The sequence below is a fragment of the Emydura macquarii genome, unplaced genomic scaffold, assembly GCF_026122565.2.
Source record: "Emydura macquarii macquarii isolate MOO-44397 ecotype Brisbane River unplaced genomic scaffold, CSIRO-AGI_Emac_v2 contig_2825, whole genome shotgun sequence".
Classification (NCBI taxonomy): Eukaryota; Metazoa; Chordata; order Testudines; family Chelidae; genus Emydura; species Emydura macquarii.
In genome coordinates this window covers 2,152,624-2,177,008 of record NW_027132962.1, presented here as the reverse complement: position 1 = coordinate 2,177,008, position 24,385 = coordinate 2,152,624, and the positions used below count along the sequence as shown (strand labels likewise).

Below are 24,385 nucleotides of genomic sequence, written 5' to 3'. Positions count from 1 at the left end.
GAGTAGAGTGGGGAAGGCTGCACAGTTGTTACCCATACTTTACCTTTTCTTTGGCTAACCAGCAGATATTCGTCTTCTGAGCTCTCCTTTCAGAGGTTTTCACAATCAAATTCGTTTATTAAAACCATTTAATACATTTCCACTATACCTTGGGCCTTTGCCACATCCTATTCTTTCCCCTTTGAAATAAACAGCTACTGTATATGTCCTGGCATGAGAAGGTCCTACTGTCTGCAGGGTCCTGAAATAAGAAAGACATAATTTGTCCAACAAGAAAGTATGAAACAATAATCTATCAGTGGCACATATATCACTGAGCTTTCAATCCATCTAGCAAGATTAGCAAAAGGCACAAAATCAGAGGGTAGACTGCTGTCTGTATATATTACTTTAACCAGAAGATGCCAAAATTGTGTTAAAATAAATTTTAAAATTTGTCTTTATGTAAAGTTAGATTTATTTAACACTTCTGGGATTACACATAGATCCAATTAAAAACGTAAGTCCACTGCCTGCAGACAAAAATGCTTACATGCTCATCCAATTCCTGCAATTCTGTGGATCCGCATGCACAAATGTAGTTGTGCAATTGGATACACACTTTTAATCATACAAGTCAGCCTATGTGCACTGAAATTTTGGCCCATAAAATGTAAAAAGTTAACAAGGTTTAAAGGGGAAGTGATATTTGATATGCTGCCCCTCTACATGGCAAATATCACAGAATAAACAAATTGTTCCCTCAAAAATGTTATCATTTCTCTCACTTATGAGACCACGTTTCCATTTGAGTGAAAATACATGATATGCATCAGCAACTGTCTCAAGGAGAAAAAGATAATTCCCTAGACACAAAATGAATTTGTTTTTCCTTTTATCTCTTCCCTCTGCCCCAACTCTCCTCACTGACAGGATGAGTTCTGTCCACTACCTTGTTTCTCAATAAAAGGAGCAGCAAGTTCATATCAGTTTTGAAATATCTAACCAAATTACTCTGCATCTAATGAACTGTGTAAAACCAGACATACACTCAAACAAAACACACCCTAGATTTTAAAAGCAAAACTACTGATTGCAAATGCAGTGAAACAGATAACCCCAAGGGAAGAAAATTAAACAAGATAATAGGAAGATAAGAGCATATGTAGATTAACTCTGAACTGTACTATCAAAATCAATGTATCATAACAACAAAACAGCACAAACATACTGTACTTATACTCAGTCGGTTTGACAAGAAACAGAAATTCATTTCTTTTGTATCTATCTCCCTCAAGATAAGGGAGTAAGCTCTCAGATAAAGATTTTGAAAATCAGATCTGCAAAGTATCACTTTGCATTCATATTTCAGAAGTGCACCAATTTTCATTGTAACCCACTGCACTTCATATGAAACTATACTTTGGTAAACATGAGACATATATCTGGCTTTTCATTCTATACACATTCTGAATATAATAAATACCAACAATAAAAACCTTGTACTTCGATAGCATTTTCTTTCCTCCTTTTTCCAGGTACTTACATTGCACCCATCAATATAATACGGGTCTGGATGTGAAAGTATTATACAAAATGTAACATTTAATATTACCTTTGTGTTGCAGGTATAATCCCTATTTTACAGCTGTGGAAACTGACGCACAAAGACTTTAATAAGAGTGCACAGGGTCACACAAAGTTCATGGTATCGCAGGGAACAGAATCCTGGTTCTTTACTCACAGTCAATGGCTATATCCACATGACAATCCTCTTCTCCCCACTCACTGTACTTGAGCATTCTGAATATTCCTTTCATTTTTAAAATTTTAATCTTTAAGGAATAACTCATTTAAAAATTCAAGAAAACTAGAAACCCAGAAAAAGTATTCTCTGAGGCCTTATGTAATGTAAAAGCAGAGTTCTTATTAATTCAGCCCTGCAGTGATTAAAACATACAGAGTTCAAAACGTTGGTTCAACAATTTCAACTCCCAAACAAAACAATATCTTTGGTTTGGAAGCAGATTGAATTATTTCTTTAAATAATAGACAGACCAATTTTAAACCTAGTTATGATCAGATGTTGTCTTCAAATAAAGACAAGGTAAAAGAATGTTGTTCAGAATCTGATCACATCTTTTACTGGGTAAAACAAAGACTGATAATTAGTTTGTGTAAATGATAAAGAGCTCCTTACTTGTATAGAGGAATATCTGGCTCTTTTCCTTCTGTCCTAAGAGTCAGGCAACATTGCTGAAGCTGGGATTTAGGGTCATTCCAATCTTGATTTAAAATGAATTCCTATAATTAATCCACAAAGATCGTTTGAGAGCTTGCAGTAACAGCCCACATTGCAATGATATATGAAAATATGAAGCTAATTGACTTTACCTTTAATCGTGGAAAAAAGCACACATTCATGAAAGTGTGAACATACTCCAAATCCTTATCAATGTAGAGTGCGGCAATAAAAGCTGAGAAACAAAATATTTAGGTATTACTATCCATGCTAGAGGAGTGCACTGCTTTCCATTCGTATAGTACCCTCAGAGTAATTTAGAGTGCTTTAAAATCATTAATGAGCTAGGTAAGCTTCACAACTCTGCTGTGAGGTGGGTATTATCATCATTGCTTTACAGGGAAGGAAACTGAGTCAGCAAGAGGTTAAGCAACTTTCATTTATAGAATTAGAAACAGAACCTGACTCCTAATCCTGTGATTTAACCAGCAGATCAGGACTTCTTAGAAATAAATCACTATCAGGTACACTATAAATGCTTAGGTATAAATCACTATTGTTTGTGAACAGTTTCCATTTACTAAAAGGATTTGGCAAGAGACAACAGATCTAAACTTCTCACACAATATATTAAAATGCACTGGATAGAGATTAACTTTCTTGGCACAATATTTATTACCATTTCACCTACCTTGAAAGGAGAATGACAAACACTTTCATAAATGGATTGAGGGGCTTGTTCTACGTGTCACTGCATGCTTTGTAGAAATGCTATTTTGAAACCTCTTACTGGAATTCAGTGAGGCAGAGATCTCCCTACATTCTGGGATCATTTTTTCCTCTCTTCTTCTAATAATGAGAGCATGTCAGAGTCACAACCTCTGCTTTGTCAGAATTCCTGTCCTTCTGACTCAGATGCCAATATAGCCTTACTCTTAGGGACAAATTTTTGATGTCATCCATGCTGACTCTCCATTTCTGAGCCCATAATTTTGCACCAACGGTTCTTTGGGGGATACAACTCAGGTCCTGTAAACAAATAAGTACTTGATTGCATCTGCAAATCAGGTACTCTGGCATCTAAATCACCTTCTTTGTGTTACTTGTAGGGGCTGCAAAAAAAGGGAGGCTAATATTTGAAAACTGGACCCTTGAAAGTGGTGATTACTTATTGTAACTGGAGGTTCTTCAAAGATGTGTGGTCCCTATCCATATTCCACATGTGAGTATGTGTGCTCGCCATGTACCCGAGTCTGGAAATTCTTCAAAGCCGTGTCAGTTGGCCCACACATGCGCAGTAGCATTTCTCGTGCTCTGTACCAAGGGTATAATAGGCAGTGTGAGTCGACACCTCTCCAATTCCTCCTTACCACAAATCCAACAGGATCCTAAGCAGAGGGGATGGAGGGTGGCTAGTACAATACAGATAGGGACCAGACATCTCAAAGAACTTCCAGTTACAGTAAGTAACCTCCACTACTTCTTCGAGTGATGGTCCCTAAGTGTATTCCACACACGGATGATTGGCAAGCAGTGTTCAGAAAGAAGGCAGGTGCGAGGAGGCTGGTAACAAAGATGCTTGCGATACTGCCGATCCCACCATTGCATCTGCAGCTGAGGCATAGTACGATGTGCAAGTGTGGATCGAACTCCAGGTGGCTGCTCTGCAGATGTCCTGCAGCAGAATGTCTGATAGGGATGCCATGGAGGCAGCCTGTGCTCACATGGAGTGAGCTGAGATACACCAAGGGGGAGGAATATTTGCTATCTTGTAGCACTCTGAGATGTATCTCGAGACCCAATCTTCTGGGAGGGTATGGCTTACCCATTCGACCTCTGTGCTATGGTGATAAAAGAGTCTCAGTGATTTCCTAATGGGTTTGGTTCTTTGCAGGTAGAACGCCAGGGCACGCTGGACATTGAGGGAGTAAAGTCTCCTGTCTTCAGAGGAAGTGTGGGGTTTCAGGAAAAATACAGGTACATATCGTTTGATTGATGTGGAACTCAGAAACAATGTCGGGGAGAAACTTTGGGTGTAGTCAAGAGAAACCTTTTCTTTGTGAAACACTGTATAAGGTGGGTCCACCATGATGGCTCTGAGACTGCCAACTCTTCTAGCTGAGGTGATAGCTACTAAGAACGACACCTTTGTGGACAGGTGAGCCATAGCACAAGTCACCATGGGTTTGAAAGGTGGACTAGTGAGTTTGGACAGGAGAAGGTTAGGGTCCCATTAAAGGGTAGGCTTATACACTGATGGGAAGGTTCTGATCAGGGCTTTCATGAATCGTACTGTAGCTGGGTTAGTAAAGACAAAGCATCTTTCCACTAGAGGGAGGAAGGCACTAATCGCTGCTAGGTGTACTCATAGAGAACTAATAGAGAGACCTGAAGTCTGCAGGGATAGCTGAGATAGTCTAGAACAACTGGAGAGGTTAAAGTATCTGCAGAAAGTTGGTGCAGTTGTGCCCAGGATGAAAGGCGTCTCCATTTGGCCTGATAGTAAGTTCTAGTAGACTCCTTTCTACTCTGGTTAAGGAATGGGGGGCTGAACATGAGCGTTCTATTTCTGATGCCCATCCAAAAACAAGGCCATGAGATGGAGTGAGCCCGGACTGGAATCCTTGGGTCTCCTCCCCACCTTCCCTTAACCCCTCTAAGGTTAGGAGAACCAAGAAAGTAAATCTTGATGGAGCAATATAGTGGAAGCTTTCTGTTTATTTGGGATGTGAAGAGGTTGCATATCAGAGTACCACACTGTGTAAATATCTTGCTCAGGACTGTCGTGAATCTCCCACTCATGATCTATTGAGAAGCTTCTACTTAATTTGTCTGCCAGGGAGTTGTGAATTCAGAGAAGGTATATGGCCAGTTTTGTGATGTGGTTTCTGATACACCAGTTCTACAGTCTTATGACTTCAGTGGTATACCGAGGGTCTCCGGCACCCAAGGCCCAAGCCTGCATTTGCGCCCCCTGCCTCACGCCTCCCACAAGCAGGGCAGGAGGGGTCCCAGTGCTGCCCCCCAACTACCCCAGGGAGGGGCAATCTGTACCCACAGACTGGTGCCAGCTTGGATGGGGTGGCCTCCCGCCTCAGGCCTGGGGAGAGGGGGTTGGGCTGGCCCCTCATGATCCCTCAGAGTCTCCTGTGCCCCCGCCTGGTGCAAAGGGATGGCCCCGCGTGCCCCCCCGTACTTATCCACCACTCCAGCCCTGCAACCTGCACTGGTTCAGATGGGGAGTGGCCTCACCCCCGCGGCCTGGGGGGGGGGGGGTCGGGCTGGCCCTTCATGACGCTCATGGTGGGGGCAGGTGCAGGAGCAGAAGCAGGAGCAGCTGCCCCTCAGCCTCCAGCACCCTCCACCTGTCATGAAAGGGAGGCCCGGTGTCAGCACTTACCCGCCACTTCAGCCCCGCAGCCCGGCGCCGGCTCGGATGGGGAGGCCTCAGACCTCCCAGCATGGGGGGATGGCACCAGGTCAGCCCTTCATGACAGGCAGGGGGTGCAGGTGGCTGAGGGGCAGCTGCTCCCGCTTCCATTCCTGCACGCCCACCCCCTCACGCATGATGAAGGGCCTGCGTGGCCCGCCTCATCTGAGCCGGTGCTGGGCTGCAGGGCTGGAACAGCGAGTAAGTGCACTCCGGGCTGGCCCTTCACTGAGGGCAGGGGGTGCAGGAGGCTCTGCGCCCCTCAGAGCCTCTTGCCCCCCCCCCACCTTCTGCGCATGGTGAAGGGCTGGCTCGGCACCCCCTCCCAGGCTGGAGAACTTCTCCATTGGTGGTGGCAGTACCATTGGAACCAGGGAAGTCCTACCGGATGATTGGAGGTGAGACGATTCCTGGGACACTGATGTAGACTCCTCTGCTGGAGTAAGGACATCTATCTTCTACTGTTATATAAGTCTCGGTACGTACTGGTGTCCAAGGAGTTCCTATAGTTAAGTCTGAAAGATCCAGTGCCTTTACAGTGACTGGACGGTCTTTAGATGGACAAGGCAGTACCAGCGATGGGGTTGGACCAGCACTTGTAGATGGAACCGGTGAACATCTATCTTTGCACTTTTGTACCAAGGTGACCAACAGAACCAGCGTATCTTTCTTTTCATGCATCTTGCCTTCCAATCCTGTGGTCTTCATTGGAGCCAGTTCCATTCACGACCTGACCTGGACTGGCTTAGAGAGGAAGCTCATTTCTTATGGACACTTCTCAACGGGGACCTGTTCTTGCGTCCATGAGAATGCCCTTTACTCTCATGGGGAACCCTGGAAGAGGAATCCTTGGGCTTATGTTCCAAGTAACATGCTAGGCAATTGAGGCCAATGTACAGAGAGGTCTGCCTGGCACAGATTAGAGGGGCCTCATAGTCTTCTTTATCAAGTGCTTTCATACATGAAGCTCCTGGGCTTCTCGAGTTCTGGGTGGGAAGGAGCGACAGATGCTGCACTTTGCAGAGATATGTGCCTCACCCAGAGAGTATAGGCAGTGTTAATGATCTTCACTGGTGGAGAAGGATAAAGGGCAGGAGACACAATTTTTGAATCCCGGGACTCTGGGCATAATACCGGAAATAGGGAGCGATTCCCCAACTAGAGAGAAAAAGTACTCTATATTATAAACTTCTTAACTACTAACTACTGATCTAAAAATATAACTATTTACAAATGTTTTCTTTATAGGTAATGAATGACATGAAGGAGGACACAATTCTGACTCAGGCCATGCAGCAGTAAGAAGGAACTGGAGAGGTGTTGACTTGCACTGCTTATTATACACTTGGTCAGGAGCAGAAGGAGAGCTACTGTGCATGTACGGGCCAGCAGACACAGCTTTGAAGAATTTCTAGACTTCGGTGCATGGCATGCATGTGTACCCATGTGTGGAATACACATGGGGCCATCACTCAAGGAAGTACAGATCTGAAAATAGCATAATCCAGCCAAAAACTTGAGTTTTTAAAACATGCATTTTTAAAGAATACTTATTTTTAAATGGATTTATTAAATAAGCCCTGGGGAAAAGAGAGCTGTTTAAATACCAGGTAGAATAAGGGCCTTTATCTCCAGACTGTCTCAATATACTTATTCAACGTAGTCACAAAGAAGCTTTCCCTATTTTTTCACATGCTTTTACATTTTCAGTATTAAATATTTAATTAAGTAATTAAGTATTTAAATATTCTGTTAACACTCTGATTAAGATCCAATATTGGCACTCACACTCCAGGAGATCAGCCAAAGTCTTAGTCCGAAGAGCCACGGGTCTCTTGGTCTTGTCGTTAGTGATGGCAAATTCCTGCATACCCAACTCTTCTGCTACTTTGGCCTGTGTCCTGTTATTCACCAAAGAGCTCCGCAACAACTGTAACCAAAAAGAATTCCACCCAGTTTTAACATTAAGTAATGCTAAACTATAAGAGTCAAGCAGCTCATTAGGTCCTTGCCTCTTTTCTCCCTTGCCCCAATGAGTTTATTGCATTTCTCTTCTCAGCACATTCTGATTTCTGCTGGTGTTTTTACACCCAGTCCATCACTGGAGATTCTCCTTTTGTTTCAAACTCTCTGATCCAAGTTTTGTTTCATTATCCCGTCTTTCTACTGTCTGTCACCATTGTTCCATTCCAGCTGCCAGTAAGAAAGAGGATAACTTGGAAGCTGAGATACTACAGAGATGGATTAATGTGTGTTACCAGAAACAACTAATAATAAGGAAAAGTGCTCCAGTACCATTGGTAGGAGCAGCAACATGAAACTGACTAAAATTGTGTGCGTTAGTCAATTTTAGTAGTATAGTGGTATTTAGTGGTATAGCTATGCAGGAAGAAGAGCACAATGATGGAGGATTTTGAGAGATCCCCCTGCTTAGGAAGACGGTGCAGTTCCCACAATCCTGCATTACATTTAAATACTTGTTGATGATCTTCATTAAAAAAAATAACCTCTCCTCATCACTCCATTTCTTGTATTGATTTTGCTTTTAGTACATAGCCTAACAAAAACTAAACATGTTTTACCATAGCAAATATAGACAAACGAGCACAATATCCTGAAATCCAGACACACACAGAGCAGTCGAAGTGTAAAAAATATTTGTACACGTGATTAAAAACAAAGATGCTGTATATGTTAAAGCAAGAAAGAGTACTGCTACATAACTAGCAAACACTGGTTCCCAACTCCATTTGATCAGGGGTGTGAGGGAAAGAAAGGGTAAGGAATGGAAATTCCTAGCCACATATCCAGTTGGTGTAAAGCACAGCGCTTCTGAAGTCATAGTAGTAATGTAGACATGATAAGCATGGAGCTCTGCAGAAGACATGGTTACATAAAAGCTTTACAGGCATCTTAAACATAGTTTGGATTTTTTATTCAGCTTGAGTATCTTCTGATTACTGACATTAAGGAGTTTCAAAATGGAAAAGTATGATTAAAAAGAGCATGGGATTTTTTCCTGGAGGAAAGAGAGTCATTTAAACAAAGAAAACAGAACAAAACAAAACAAATAAAGCCACACAGCACTGAGAGATTGCATATGCACACATTGCTCCCTTTTTGAGTTCCACATCACAGCTGCTCAGCTTATTAGATACACGTTTTATGCTACCTGGCTCCAGTATGTCAACTGAGCTTATGAAAATCAAGATTTATTTTCAGTACTTGATATTTCATCTCTGACAATAGATAAATAAAGAACAGTACGGTCATGGGGTTTTTTTTTTGGCAATGATGTATGAAGCAGACACTCACAACTTGATCTTCATAAGCTAGGCTGACTGCAAAATCAGCGCATCTCTCTCTCCCATCCTAACTCTTCTCTCCTCTCCATACCCTTTCACCTACTCAACCGCTTCCAACATCCACCCAAACCCCCAAAACAAAATCTTACCTAAGTACAACATAAAATCCATGAGACTGAAGTGCTGAACAACTGTGACATGTAAATTGCTGTCTACTACAATACAGGGCAGGGATTGTCTTCTTGTTCTGTATTTGTACAGCACCTAGCACAATGGAGTCCTGGTCCATGAATGGGGCTTCTAGGAGCTATGGTAACACAAATAATAAATACTAATAATATATCTGCATCTTGAAGATAGAAAGAGCAAGTGGTTCATCTAGTTCACTTTTCCATACAAGGACCTGCCTCATATAGCCAGGATCTAGCGAGGACCCTGATACACTTCAGCAGTATGGGAACAACAGTGTCATTGCAACAACCCAAACCCCACCCATCGCAACTTCCAGGCTGAGAACCCAACCTATTCCATTATGGAAGATGTCTCCTACACATTAAAAAGTACACTCAACTGGAGTTAATTCCAAATATTAATTCTGTCTGACACTTCTGTGTTTACACAGCATAATATTACACACAGGTACCGTCATGTAACTGTTGTAGACAAGAAGCCCTTCCTAACTGCTAACTTAAACCATTCTTTCTGAAACTTCAGCTACACATTTATACCCCTCTCTTGTTGGCAGAATATATCTTTTCCCTGTTAGCTATCTGAAAGCATTCATAACATTTCTCTTTTCTCAAGATATATGTGGCTAACTTCTTCATAAACAACTACTTCACACCGAGAATCAATTTTTCTGCCCTCATCTGAGCTTTTACCATTGCCTTGACTTCCTTGACCAAAGTTGTGCACATACTCCAGATATAGCATGAAGTTGATACACCATAATTACTTTAAATGGAAATGTATCCCTAAATGAGGGGATACACACACACACACACACACACAAAGAGAGGGGGGGGAGGAGGAAGGAAGTCAAGGTAATAATATATATCTATCTCCTCCAATGTTTGCTGGTTCTCTCTATATTACTCACCACCACCCCAATTCCCTCTCAAATCTCATTCAAATTTAAACCCAGTAAGATAATTTTGCTTTTCCTTTGAATTTCTATCACCTGATATATCCCAACATTACAACTCTCTTCCAGTCATTGCCCATTTCTCCAAATCTCTCTTTAATCTCACCGTATCTTCCCTTATCTCAATTATTCATGTCCTAGATTTGTATCTTCACCTACAAACTTGGACAACAAATTGTAACTAGTTCCACTTTCCAAGTCACTTATGACTATATTAAACAACATTGAGCTCTGCTGCTCATTGTCCAGAGGATTTAAAGCTATTATTTATAACACTCTATACCCTTTTTGACAAACAGTTTTTGAGAGATTTATCTTACTATATTTGCACTGGTGCCTACACTTTCAAAGGTGACCTGCAAAGGAAAAAAGAATGTGTTTATGCCCTTCCCGCACTCCTGCCACTATTTTTTTATTCTTTATGAAGACTAAAACTGGCTGAAAAGCTATTATTTACCTATTTAATTTTTTTACACTTGAAGTTCAGGCTTATTTAGTCTGAATGTCCTAGATTAATGTATGGATGATAAATGTTTTAAATAAAACTTGATAAATTAACAAAAACAAGTTTTATTTCGACTGTTTACTTTTTGTGTGTGGTTATTTCTGTAAACACCTGTAGCTCAAATGCCTAAGAAACATGTGAAAAAAAGTCTGTTAAAGATTCAGCATCACCATCCCTTCCACTGAGAAAACTCATTTTAACATCTCTGAAACCGCTACTCAATCTTCTACCTAAACAGGAAATTTTTAATTTGACGGTCCTGATAATTTGCAATTTTGTTTTTGTATTCCATTTTGTAACGCCTAAGAGTCTCAGACAATTCTGCAGTATAATTCTCTTCTCTACAAATAATCAGCCCATATATAACCATATACTTTCAAGTACTCTAACAATCACCAAGACTATCTAGCCTACCAAACTGTACTTAGAATGCTGGAAGGTGCTCCAAGGCCCAAAACAAGATATACTGGTAAACTACGGGAATCAATAATAAATTTTTACAACTACTTTTAAATTAAATCCAAAAACTGTTATGGCAGCTCTAGGCTGAGAATAACCGACAGACCAGGGTAAAATAAACTGTAATTACAGGGAGGGAATCAAAACACCTCACAAAGTGACAACCATGTAAAACGGAAAAAAAAGTTGACTCAATAATCTAGTAGACATGAATAACAACTCATGTGAAAGGTCTGTCTACAAAACATCCTTTCAGACACCTGTATTAAATAAGCACTATCTGTGTCTCAGGTGTACCAAGCTCATCAGTGTGATTATGAATACTATTGATCCATTTTACAGAGGGAAGAAGTATTATTGCACTTGCTTCATAAATTAACATTTCCTCTCCATTGCATGATCCACATATTTGAAATAACAAAGCTTTATTCAGAACAGGGGGCCTGAGGTTTCTGTTATTAATCAAAATCAGAATAAGTCACTAACTAGCTTCTCTTATAATTTTTGTTTCTGTTCCACATTTGCTCTCCTGGATAGTATGTTTGATGGCATTCTCACCGTTAAGTGCCCTTCGTGATGATCAGGGAAATGTATGAATAAGTACTCAGTGGCTACCAACTGCATAATGGAGTCACCCAGGAATTCCATCCTCTGATTGTGGCCTCTGAAAAATGAAACATCAATGTGGCAAGATTAATAAGCAGTCGGGGAGAAAAAACATGCAAATTAAAAAAATATATACTCATTTAAAAGCAAACAGTGTCTTTTTTAATTCATTTAACACAATTTTCTGGTATTAACCATATGTGATGAAAACAATTCTTTATTATTACACATTGACTTTCTGGAGAAAGCAAAGGAGGTCATTACAGTTAAACAAAATTACCAAATCACAGATTTGGGACTAATTGCGGGATACAGGTTGGAGCTAAATTTACAAGGAATAAGGCCCCAGCACTGCAACTTCTTACATTCAAATAAACTGCTGTGCCTGTTGATTTCAAAGGATCAACAGTCTGCCCATACACAACAAGTTAAAGGATCAAATCCACTTTAGGTTCAGGATTGGGTGTCACCAGGTATTACTCTATCATTATTATTTGTATTGTGGATGCACCTCAGACATGGACTAGTACCCTTCTGTGGTAGGGCCAGTCCTTGTCCCCAAAAACATGGGATTAATTTTTCCTTCTTTCGTATCAAGTCCATGTGAACACGTTGCATTACTGTATCAGGGATGAAGAACTGATATAGCACTTTGAACTGTGACTTTCCTTTTGCCATTTATGAATCCCTCACATGCACATATCTCTCATGAATGCTTCCTCTTGTAACCCAATCAGTGCTGTTACATGATGCTGTAAAAATGGTGCAGCTGACATGCTGCAACAGAGCATGACATTCTCTGCAGCCATTCCAGGCTCCTGGATGATCTCAGCTTGCACTATTAGATCATGTCCTTCATTGAACATACATAGTTGTTTCGTATTATAAATATGGGCAATTAAGGAAATCAGTAGTAAGATTAGAATAGTTCAATATGGGACCCTGCTTTATACTCACAGAGTCAGGTGGTTAAATCCCACAGTTCTCAAAGTGAAGGCCCGTGCCAGAAGCCGAACGTGAGTAAAAATTACTCCAATTGCTTCCTCAAACTCTGTCAATTTCTGGAGAACCGGGGAAGTCTCGATAAGCTGCCGGTCAGTGTTGGATTCTTGCAGCTGTAAATAGTAACAAATGAAAATTAATGATAGAAGGCCACTGTACATTTCAAAGAAAAGATCATTTTAGAGACCATCAAAACCTTTTCTAAATCACTGGCCATTTGTGAGGGAAAAATTTCCACCTCATAGTTGGACTGACACTTGTACAATCAAGATGCAGACCATTTTATGCAGCTTCTTATACATGAATTTCATTCTTCTGCTATAGATTAGTTCTCTCAGATTAGTTCATGGATTAAATTTCAAATCACATTTCCCTATAATGAGGCTTGGCAGAACTTGATTTGATTTTTTTTTTATATTAAGCATTTTTTTCAATTTAAACAAAACAAACAAACAAAATCTACTACTCTTTCCTTCACTCCTTTCTTTAAAAACAAAAATGAAATGAAAAAGCTTTAAAATACAAAATTTAAAGGGAGAATGCTAAGGTAATTTCTAATATTTACAATGCTATTCTTCAGGCTGACTCTGCCCAAGAGCAGAGAGAATCAATGCCACTTGGGGATATAAGGTGGTTTCTGGGCCAAAGAAGAAATGAAATCTTCAGCCCAAACAAGTGGGGGCAGGAGAGAGAAATAACTAGTGATAACCAATGATAAATAAATGGATGGTGAATTGTACCTTGCAGAAGCACGGATCATCGGAGAGAGAAGTTAAAAAAAACAAAACAACAAAATTTAGAACGAAGAAAGCTTCTCTCAGGAGCTTGCACCACCACCTTGGAAGGCTGGAAGTGAATTTTTTTTCCATTAAGACTTTTGTTTGTTTACTTCTATCTTGTGTACACATCAGTCTGTGGCTGTTGTACAAATAACTCATGATCACTGAGCTACTGACAATATTTAGTCTATAATTCCAATTAAGAGCACGGAACAGTATATATGAAGCATTTGGGTCCTTGTCCTTAGCTCTGAGTGTGAGAACACCCTGCACCCAAGAAGAACCTCAGTGAAATCAAATGGGCTCTACACAAAAGACAGGGACTTGGTTTGGACAAAACAAGTAGAAAGACTAATATGTCCATGATAAAAGAAGTAGAAAGAATAATATGTCGGTGACAGATATGGCAATTTCCTGCCATATCCCTGGGAGACCATACTGAATTAAGTTCACGTATCTCTGCGGTCCATTATATTAAATGAATGGTTTATGTATTGGTGAAAGAGAAATAATTAGTGATAACCTATGGTGAATAAATGAATGGTGGTAGCTCCACTGTAAGTTATACCCATGCAGAAGCACAGATCACCAGAGAGAGAAGTTAAAAAAAAACCCACACACACCACCATCAGAAAGAGGAAGGATTCTCTCAGGAGCTTGCACCACCACCTTGGAAGGCTGGAACTGAAATCTGTTTCCATTGACTATGGGGAAAACTCAGTTGTGGGATTTGAAGGACTGACACCTACCAGAGCCCAAGGTTGGAGTTGAGGTGATCTCTGGCAAGCTGTTAAACATGCATGCAGGTGCTTTTATTGTTTTTAATGTTTTCCCTGTAACACTTTCATCTTAAGAAAGAATGAATATGCTTGCTTATGAAGAGCTGTGGGGTAACTAATAACTGCAGATCATTATGCTTTTCATAGCCTCTAGAGAGAAGGCAAAGCACAGTGTAACTTGCTGGGAATATCATACTGCAGACAGGGAACTTTGCAGTCTGGAAAAATCCTGCTAAGGAGGGAGAGAAACAAAGATCTCTACCAAAAGAGGTGATGGCTGAGAAGTCTACAGTGGAGAGGTGACAGGAGCCAAACAAGAGAGGTTATGGGAGCCTACAGTGGATGCCCTTGGTGAACCATGAAGGTGGAATACAGATACAGTTACCCTGAACCAAAATCAATGTTTTTCCTTGATTTGTATATGGCTTGTATCACCATAGTATTGACCACCTAACAATTTTTAATATATTTATCATCACAACACCTCTTTGAGGTAGGACGGTGCTATTTTACAGATGGAGAACTGAGGCACAGAAAGCTTAAGTGACTTGCCTAAGGTCACACAAGAAGACTGTGGTAGAGCAGGGACTTGAACCTTGCTCTCCCACATTCTAGGCTAGTATCTTAATCACTCATGGTCTTCCTAAACAGATGAGAAAAGAGACTGATTACATTTCAGACTTGCCAACCTTTTAAGTGTCCACTTAATATTAAAGTTATTGGAATCACTGTTAAAAATAACCATGCTATGTTGTAGCAAAAAACTATCAATATGTTTTTAAGCAATTTGATTCAAACCCCTTGACTTCCCACGAGTAAATCAGGATCCAAATATTCAGATCAATAAAATATACATATAGACTGTTTATTGTACCAGGTTTTCTAGGTACAATAGATACATAGGAAGAAGACAAAGTTACTTCTCATTAGATTTATTTTGCTACAAGTCCACTCATATATTAAACACAAGCCGGTGGAGGGAACATGACTATCCCTTCATGGAGCGGAAACTAGTTATTTACAAAAATTCACAAAGGCAAATATGGCTATTTGATAGTAAATTTTCCAAGATGTCTCCACAGCTGAATGACACTGAAAAGCATCCTTAGAAATAAAATAGTGCTATGAAATTTATGATAGATAGAGGCACACTTACCTGAAGTGGGTGTAATGGATAATTAAGCCATACTTCCTGTAGCTCCTGCAAACATTGAGAGATGCTTTTAGTGCTCAAGGGAGACATTTCACAAATTCCACGGTACTAAATAAGATGTCATTACTTGAAATACTGAACTATTTCAGATGCTGACTCTGCTTACTGCAAATTCAATAGTGCTGGCAATCTCATTTTTAAAATAGTGTATTCACTACTCAAACTGTCTGTAGTTCTCCCAACTAGCTTGTGTCGAAAATCCTTGAACCTAATAAAAACTGTTTAAAAAACAAAAGTAAAAAATATTTGTTTATGCTAATGATCTAACTTTATTTCCCATCGCCTTCTCACCGGCTAGTTTAAATGTGACCCAAAGCCAAGACTAAAACTGTAAGTCATGTAGGCTTCTTTCATTACAATATTCTGAAGCATATAAACACTGAGATACAATATGCTACAAAATACTTTAATTTCTCATAAATATTGTTTGTCATTCCAAAAACTCTGAGACTTAAAAGAAAAAAAAATATAATTTAATTGATTTCCTGACCATTGTGTTGGTGCTCTCTTCAGTAATATAACTATAATTTATATGCACTAGGACCATAAATGCCCTGTCACCCAAATACTAAGTACTTTTTGAATATGTAAGATGACCAAGTCCCTACTCCAAAGGGCTTATACAAGTGATCTTCACAAAAGGCAAAAGTGTGTGTGCCAAACAATGGGAAGGAGGAAGAGGATAATGGTAATAAGAATGTGTTGTTACATAGGCTAGTGATGTGTACAACTCCATGGTTCTAAATAAAGCATCTTAAAAACATAAATTAACAAATAAATATCAGCAAACATCAATCCTCACTGGCCTTCTAACTTAGCAAATATGGAACAGATCTTAACTGTGTGGTTGGACTGATGGTGGTTGAAACACCTAGTTTTAACACTTGCAGGTCTACAAAAAATAGTTCCAATATATATATATATTTTAATGGTATAATGTGGTATAAAATTTTTATCAGAATTCATTTGCCATGACTTGCATAACTCATTTAGGTCTGCACCACTCATGGATAAAAAGACCATCCTACACTTATGCTGTTAAAACCTTTGTTCTATATATATCATGTATTTCCTATTTTATTTACTCTTTACATAAAAAACAAAGCAAAACCCTACATTAAAAGAATGTTAAAGTTGCAAGGCCAAGCACTCAAAAATTAGGAAATGTCAGAATTAGGGCTGCCTGTGAATTGCAAACAATGTACTTTTTATGTAGGTTTTTTTTTAAATGTAATTTCTTAATTTAAAAAAAAACTGATAAAAAACCAGAAATTCAATAATTTAGAACATATTGAATCTAAAAGGATTAGCAGCTAAATTGGAACCCTCAAATCCATAGAACGAACCCTCTATCATTTGTAATAACTGTTGAAATGGAGTTCTACAAGATTCATGCATTATTTGCTTTTCCTGATATAAGCCAGTGAGCAAACAGAATCAAATTCATAAGTTACTCTGTTTCCAACAGGACTAGTACATCTCAGTATCATAAAAAGCTGTTTTCATTACCTTTGAACTAAAAAACCCTAGATGTAGTATATTCTATTCCAACTGCCAAATATAAAAATTATGGTTTTAATTAAACCACCAAAATTAACATGAAAATGAACAAAAAGTTTTTTAAAAGTAATTCAGCCAACGGGAAAAGATACCTTGTCATTAAAGAGCAAACGTCCAAATAATTGTTTGGCTTCTTCTAGGCTTCCCTCGAGGTAAACAGCTCCTATGTGGAAGGAACAACATATCATAGGGTAAAAATGCAGTAGTATTCAGAAAAGTACAAAATAGAGATATTACAGATCCCTGCCTAAAAGAGAAAACAGCAATCGAGGTAAGCCAAATCACCAGTTTCTCTCTCTCTCTCTAATTAAAATGCATAATGAAATTTTTCTGAGAAATGTGAAGAGTATCAAGCTTTTTCATAAAAATGAGCAGGTAAAACAAGAGAAAAACCAAGCAATTCTACCATGTTACATCAATGATACAAAGTGATATACCAGAACAATGAACTTTAAAAGCATTACACTAGAAGTAAGTCTGTTTTCATAAGTGTTTTCAAGTAATCGGGTGCTTAAAATTCTCTCACACACCTGATATTAATTTATAACCAAGAAATAACTTACAGCAGCCAGGAAATTATTGGCATTTATTTTGCCCCTTTTACATTCTCATATATTGCGTATAAATCTTTGCCAGAATTACTCCCAACATTCCAAACCCATCAATACTCCCCCCCACCCCAATAATATACATTTCCCCCCAAATTGGGATTTGGGTTTTTTTATTTGGAATAATGTATTGAATATTGCTGTTTTTTAAATAGAATTACTTATGTCATTGTTCTGAATATTGGTATTGCTAGGACCTTGTGGCAATTTTATATAGGAATGAAGTTTAACTGATATTTTGGTTCCTTTAGTAGTTTTAAATGGAAGCAAACCTTTTGATATGGGATCATAGGGGAATCTTTCTTCTTTTGTATCATGTAGCAGGTGTGCATGGCCGGCCCTTCATGGACCCCTCTTTGAGACCCATGGCCCGACTACACCCTGCCCCAGGAGAAAAGCAGCGAAGGTGGGTCCTCCAGATCTTCCTAGAGAATTAAAAGGCTCCATTAAAAGGAGCTGCCGGGACTTAGCAGGTCAATTCTTGGCTGAGACCTGAGCAGCAAGGAAGAGTGCTCCACTTTGGCCACAGGAGCCTCAGAGATAACTAGAAGTTGAGTTTGCTTTCTGCAAGGAGAGAGAGCAGATCTGAGAACTTTAACTCTAAGGTAATAGGTGAAAGGAAAGAGACAGTGGGAAAAAGTTCAGGGAAAACAGTAACAGCTAATTGAAGGAGTAAAGGGAGCAGTGTGTGACTGCTGTTCATAAGGTCCTTGGGCAGGGACCTGGAGTAGTGGATGGGCCCGAGTTGCCGCACCAGCCCCTGGGGAAGTGGCCTAAGCACTGGCTACTGTCAGAAGACAGGATATTGAGCTAGATGGACCCTTGATCTGACCCAGTATGGCCGTTCTTGTGTTCTAAGCCCTGAGAAGAGGATAAGGCATGTTTAGAAGCCCAAGCAAAGGGCTGGAATTTAAAGGGCTCAGGGACAGGACTGAAGACTCTAGTAAGGACAGACAGATTATTTGGTGAACTCTCGGTTACTCTCATGGAAGAGGACTGAACTTGAACGACAATGTGGCTGGAGAGCTAGGGCAGTGAGAATATGTGAAGTCAAAGAGTCTCCAGGCAGAAAGTCCTAGGGGCATTGCTCTATCACAGGGCAGGGAAGGACTTAAAATTAGTGCAGACAGGGCTGAGAACTGAGCCCAGAGACAGAGCTGAAGACACTTTAGGCACAGCAATAGTCCTTGTTGGACCTTTGTTACCTCAGAAGGGATCCATTCATGCATATTGACTGTGTATTTTGGCCAGAGGTCTGAACTACTGACGTCCTGCCTAGTGAGGTCAGTAGCTGACAAGGGGCGCCAGGATGTTCCCCAATATCCCATGTAGTACAGATTTCATGTATCTAGTCTACTGATTCATTTACCTTCTCAATTATGCCCACTAAGAAATGAAGCAAGTTATATATGTCAAGTTTCTTATGCCCAGGCTTACTGTTGGTCTGTAGGATCCATAATCAGGTCTTGATTCTTGACTACAATATTGTCCCACAGCCTCTGCCACTTGTCTTTTGGTGAGTCCCGAGGTTTTAAGAACTTGGGTCACAAACCAGAAAGGGTCTCTGGACCGGGGAGTTTGGAGATCTTCGCAGATGTGCAAGTCTGGGTTCAAAATCATGACTAAAAGTATGTTTTCCAGGGGAATGGCCAAACCAATTCCTCAGAAACAAAGGGTTATCTGAAGCCTCAGACAGATGTAAACAAGGCTGATATCAGGTAACGGTCTAAGTGGCCATTCTTTGGCAGGAGAGGGGGCAGGGGCAAAAAAAAATATCTACATTTTAGCAAAGAAACAGCATGGAGTTTTCTTCCACACAGACTGCCTGTCACCTTGCTGCCAGCTGAAAATGCTTCTCAAAAGGGGGGAGGGGTAACAGGATTATAAAAAACAAGAAGCAGACACACCATGACATCTCTTTCTCTTGTTCTGCCCATAACATTGACTGCACCTGAAGAGACAAAGGAAGCTGCCGTCGGGCTCGGAGAGGATTCCTGACCTAAAGGGTTTGGTTAGTAAGACTGCTGAAAACATGTGGTGAGAAAACTGTGCTTTAAATCTAATGTAGTTTAAGTTAGGCACCAGTAAGTGTTTTATCTTTATTTTCTTGTAACCATTTCTGACTTTGATGCCTCATTACTTGTACTCACTTAAAAAATCTCTCTTTGTAGTTAATAAACTTCTTTTATTCTTTTATCTAACTCAGTATGTTCAATCTGAAGTGTCTGGGTAACTCCATTTGGGGTAACAAGATGTGAGCATATTATTCCCTTAAAGGAATAGTGAACTTAATATATTTGTACTGTCTGGGAGAGGGCTGGACAGTAGAAAACATATGTTTCTGGGGGAAAATCTAAGACCAGGAGTGTGTTGGGGGTCCCCTGTGGTAATTATAAAGGCTGATAAGAGCCAAGGTGTGGCTGGCTGGCTAAAGCACACACAGACATAGTTGGGAGTGACTTACATGCTGGTGGCTGTTTGTGAGGAGTCCAGGTAGGAGGCTACAGTAACAAGGCATTGTAAAGGGCAACTCAGGTTACAGGCAGGGGTGACATAGCTACTCATTGCTCTGGATTGAACCCTGGTATGTCACACTCAGTCATGGAAACTTGAATATATGGATCATGCCATGCACTTCCACCAAGCTGGAACACATCCTCCCAAATCTGAAAAAGCTAGAGGAGTGCTATTGGTTATGGTGACTCAGACCAAACCCTTGGAAAAACATCTGTGTTCATTTTTCCACCTCAACAACCAACATGAAAAGAAGCACCTCATTGTCAACTATGCAACACCAAACTCAAGCTCAAATATTTCCTGAAATATCTTGGGAGTGATTCTGGGTCATAGTCTCACATACTGCCAACATCTGACAAAGACCACTGCCAAGATAAAAGCAGGAGCAATAAAATTCACAAACTAGCTGGGATCATTTGGGGCACAGACACTCAGGCCTCATGGAAAGCCACCTTGGTCATCATCTTCTCAGCAGCTGAATAGTGTGTGCCAGTATGGGCAGTTAAAGGTACATACAAAACCTATCAATGTGCAGTTGAACACTTATGAGAATTGTCACAGGATTGCTGAAGTCAACAACAGTCTAGATTCTTGTCCTCACACATACCTATCTTACCATCCCTTCGAAGAGAAGTAGCAATATTACGAAAATATGACTGCGTAATAATGCACCCAGATTATAGGAAAATAATAAACTAATAGTACTACTACACTATTGTACTACAATATTGATAGCAATTTATGTTATGGTGGCTCCCAAGAGCCCTAACAAGAATGGTGTCCCCACTGTACCGAGTGGTATACAACCACCCAAGAAACTGCACACATCCTTCATCAAAGAACATACACTTCTAATTTATATGAACATGAACCAAGTGAGTGTAAAACAACATGGGGTGAGGTGGAAGGAGGGAGGAGTCACAGTAATAAAGCCATGCAATTACTTAGGGTGGGTAGCATACAACTTGGTGGATTCATATCATCTAATATTTTACCTTTACATAAATAATTATATACTGCACACAAAAAACTATGTTTAAAGAACATTATTCAGGTTGCAAAGTAAAGAATGCAAATGTTAGGAAATGCCAGAATTAAGGTTGCCTGGGCAACCCTGAACTGGGACCTTTGAGCATATCCATATAGGCTTTAATGATATTAGGAAATGCCAAAGTTAACTTTTGAGGGCTTGACTTTGCAATCTTCGTAATGTTCTTTTAATGTTTTTGTGTGATATTTCCCAGGTTTTCAAAAAGAAACTGAAAAAAGCAAAAGAGGAATTCCATCATGTGGCATCATATTGACACCTACACTGGTCATCAGCAGGGTTGGATCCTTTATATCCACTGCACAGAACTCTGCCACTTGAACTGATGGAGTAACTGATAGCTGTAGTATGTTTTCCCAGCTCCTTGTTTGATCTCAGTGTTCCCCACCCAGTCAACTGGCTACCGTTCCATCCGTCCCCCTCCCCCTCGTTTCCCCATCAGCTCCCAATTCCAGACTCGATACCCAACTAGTCACAACCTCCTCCTCCCCATCCCAGCTTCCCAGGCTCACTCTTCTTGCCAAGCCAGTCCCAGTTTCTATCCTGCACTTCTAGTCCCAATCGCAGCAGACTTTTTGTCTCAATCATGTCTTTCTACTAGCCTTCTACTAGCCTTCTAAGCAGCCTTTTATGTGGCTTTTGCACATACTGATGCCAGCTGGTTACATGTTTTCATATAGGTTTACGCAGACATTTTACATGTTTAAACTATTGACACTTTGTTCCATGCCTCTTTCCAAAGAAGCCTTTGAAATCCTAAAACCAGTGTAGCAGACACAACTGTGCAGGAGAAAAGGAATTTAGGAAAGCTGGTTGTGGGGAGAAGGTGGAACCAGGGAGTCAATAATCCAGCATATGGGGAGAAGATATTTTCCCTTGGCTTTTTGGTTTTTTTTTTTTTAAATATTGATGGTCTGAATGGGTCACTAGTCTTTGGAACAACAGTTTGTGTTGTTTGTAGAACAGCTGGCCAGAAGCACATTATGCTAGTGTAAAATTCCAAGTAGGTACCAGACTGCTATTTATATTTTTGACTATCATATTTTGTTTTAAAATTTTCTAAAATGCACCTTTAAATTTCCTGAAGGTGGCGCCCCAGGCCCCTAATATATATTATTTTAATTGCCTCCCTCCGGCCTCCCAGTTTTTAGATATGGGTCTAATAAAAGCTTACTCAATGTGTAGCTTCCTGCATAGCTGCACTTGTGGCCAAACAGTAGGTCTGTTTTCTTAGCAAATCAAAGTCCCCACCAATAATAACAGCAGCAACAATAATAAAAATCTCTTAGTGGGCTGAAACACGTAAGCTAAGCACAAGACACAAATCCATTTCTCATTCTCCTGTTTCTTTTTTTATTTTTAAATTAAAGATCAAAGCACTCATGAAAAGCAGAGTTAAAAGGACAACTTGATCAAATGAAATGCAATATGGCCCAAGGCAGAACCCATATAGCTGTTGACATCTAAGTAAGCTACTATATATTTTTCAAGGCAGGACGAAATGCATGAGGAGCCTAAGTAATGCGTTAAAAACCGGGACTGACAGGGCTGAAGCAAAAGCCAATACATTTTCCCCCTCTTCCCCCCCGCATCCCAAAAACAGTTGAAATTTAGTTTAACTTGACACAGTTTAACAAAAATGTCTTGCTCCTCCAGTACGTAGGCCCTGCATGCACCGGGGAAATTACCAACTACATTCATCCCTAAATTTGTCAAATCCCTACATTTGCACTGGTGTAACTAAATCAATGTAGTTACACCAGTGAAAACCCCTAAGGGAGACATGCTGCACTGATACAGAGTAGGGCTTACACCTGGTGGTTGTTTATGCTAGAAAGTTGTACCACTTTAACCATGCCAATATGGCCAGAACAGTACAAACCTTTTAGTGTGGATCCAGTTATACTGGTATAAAGCTGCTTTAAACAAGGATAGCTTCTCCCAGACAGGAAGGGAATAAATTATATCAGTATAACACACCTTTAAATGAGTATAACTACATCCATACTAAGGATTGCAGTATTTTAGAGTATTTCAGTAAAAGAAAATCACCTCCCTAAGCAAAATAGTTCAACTGGTACCAAAAAAAAAAAAAAATCGTTATCTACCTTTCATAACTGTTGTTCTTTGAGATGCGTTGCTCATGTCCATTCAAAGCAGATGTGTGTGTGTGTGTGACCTACACAGTCATCAGAACTTTTTTTTCCTAGCAATACCCTTTGGGTCAGCAAGTGTGTCCCCTGGAGTTGCACCTCTATGGTGCCGTATATAGGGCCCCGCCGCCTATTCGGTTCCTTCTTTCCAGCTGGCTCTGACACAGGGGAAGGCGGATGGGTCTTGGAATGGACATGAGCAAGACATCTCGAAGAACAACATTTTAAAAAGATATATAACCGTTTTTTCTTCTTCAAGTGCTTGCTCATGTTGATTCCAAATATGTGACTCTCACGTTGATCATAGGATGAGCGGTCAGAGCTTACGGAATCGCTGACTGAAGCACTGTTCTGCCAAATGTTGCATCGTCCCTGGCCTGTTGGGTGATGGCATAATGCAAGGTGAACGTGTGGATCGATGATCACACTGCGGTACTGCAAATCTCCAGTGTAGGAAAATGCACCAGGAACGTTCCTGAGGAGGCCTGTGACCTCATGGAGTATGCTATCAATACCAGGGCTGGTATGCAGGATGTGATCCACGATGAAATCATCTGGCACCACACCAGGATACCCTTCATCCTATCCGCTACCGTGACATCCTCTCGACGTAGAACACCAGAGCCCATCTGACATGTAGAGAATGAAGGCTGCATCCCAGAAGAACACTATAAGGAAAATGTCCTGGCTTGTATGGAACTGGGATATCACTTCGTGGAGGAAGACCAGATGATGTCATAACTGGACCCTGTCCTTATGGAATACTGTGTAAGGGGGTTCAGATGTCAGGGCCTTGAGCTCAGTCACCCTTCTAGCTGAGGTTGTTGCGACCAGGAATGCCACCTTCTACAAGAGGTGGAGAAGCAAGCATGTTGCTAAGGGCTCAAAGGCGGGTCCAATCAGCCTGGAGAGCACCATGTTGAGGTCCCAAGTCAGTACTGAAAAGCAGACTTGAGAGTATAACCTGTCCAAACCCTTGAGAAAATGGGTCACCATCAGATTAGCAAAGACTGATCGACCATCCACCCTGGGATGGAATGCAGAGATCACCACTAG

The 24,385-nt window shown here is 40.4% G+C and overlaps 1 protein-coding gene across 1 annotated transcript in view; it reads right to left on the bottom strand.

The window, feature by feature from the left end:
• Window positions 1-24,385, bottom strand: part of DROSHA (drosha ribonuclease III) — a 94,125-nt gene that overhangs the window by 8,049 nt on the left and 61,691 nt on the right. Inside the window, exons 22-29 of the mRNA XM_067567944.1 lie at window positions 17,096-17,166; window positions 15,387-15,431; window positions 12,628-12,785; window positions 11,623-11,728; window positions 7,440-7,581; window positions 2,374-2,456; window positions 2,180-2,283; window positions 149-241 (exon numbers count right to left, since the gene is read on the bottom strand). Of these exons, the coding sequence (XP_067424045.1) occupies window positions 149-241; window positions 2,180-2,283; window positions 2,374-2,456; window positions 7,440-7,581; window positions 11,623-11,728; window positions 12,628-12,785; window positions 15,387-15,431; window positions 17,096-17,166 (802 nt within the window). The remainder of the gene's footprint in view (window positions 1-148; window positions 242-2,179; window positions 2,284-2,373; window positions 2,457-7,439; window positions 7,582-11,622; window positions 11,729-12,627; window positions 12,786-15,386; window positions 15,432-17,095; window positions 17,167-24,385) is intronic.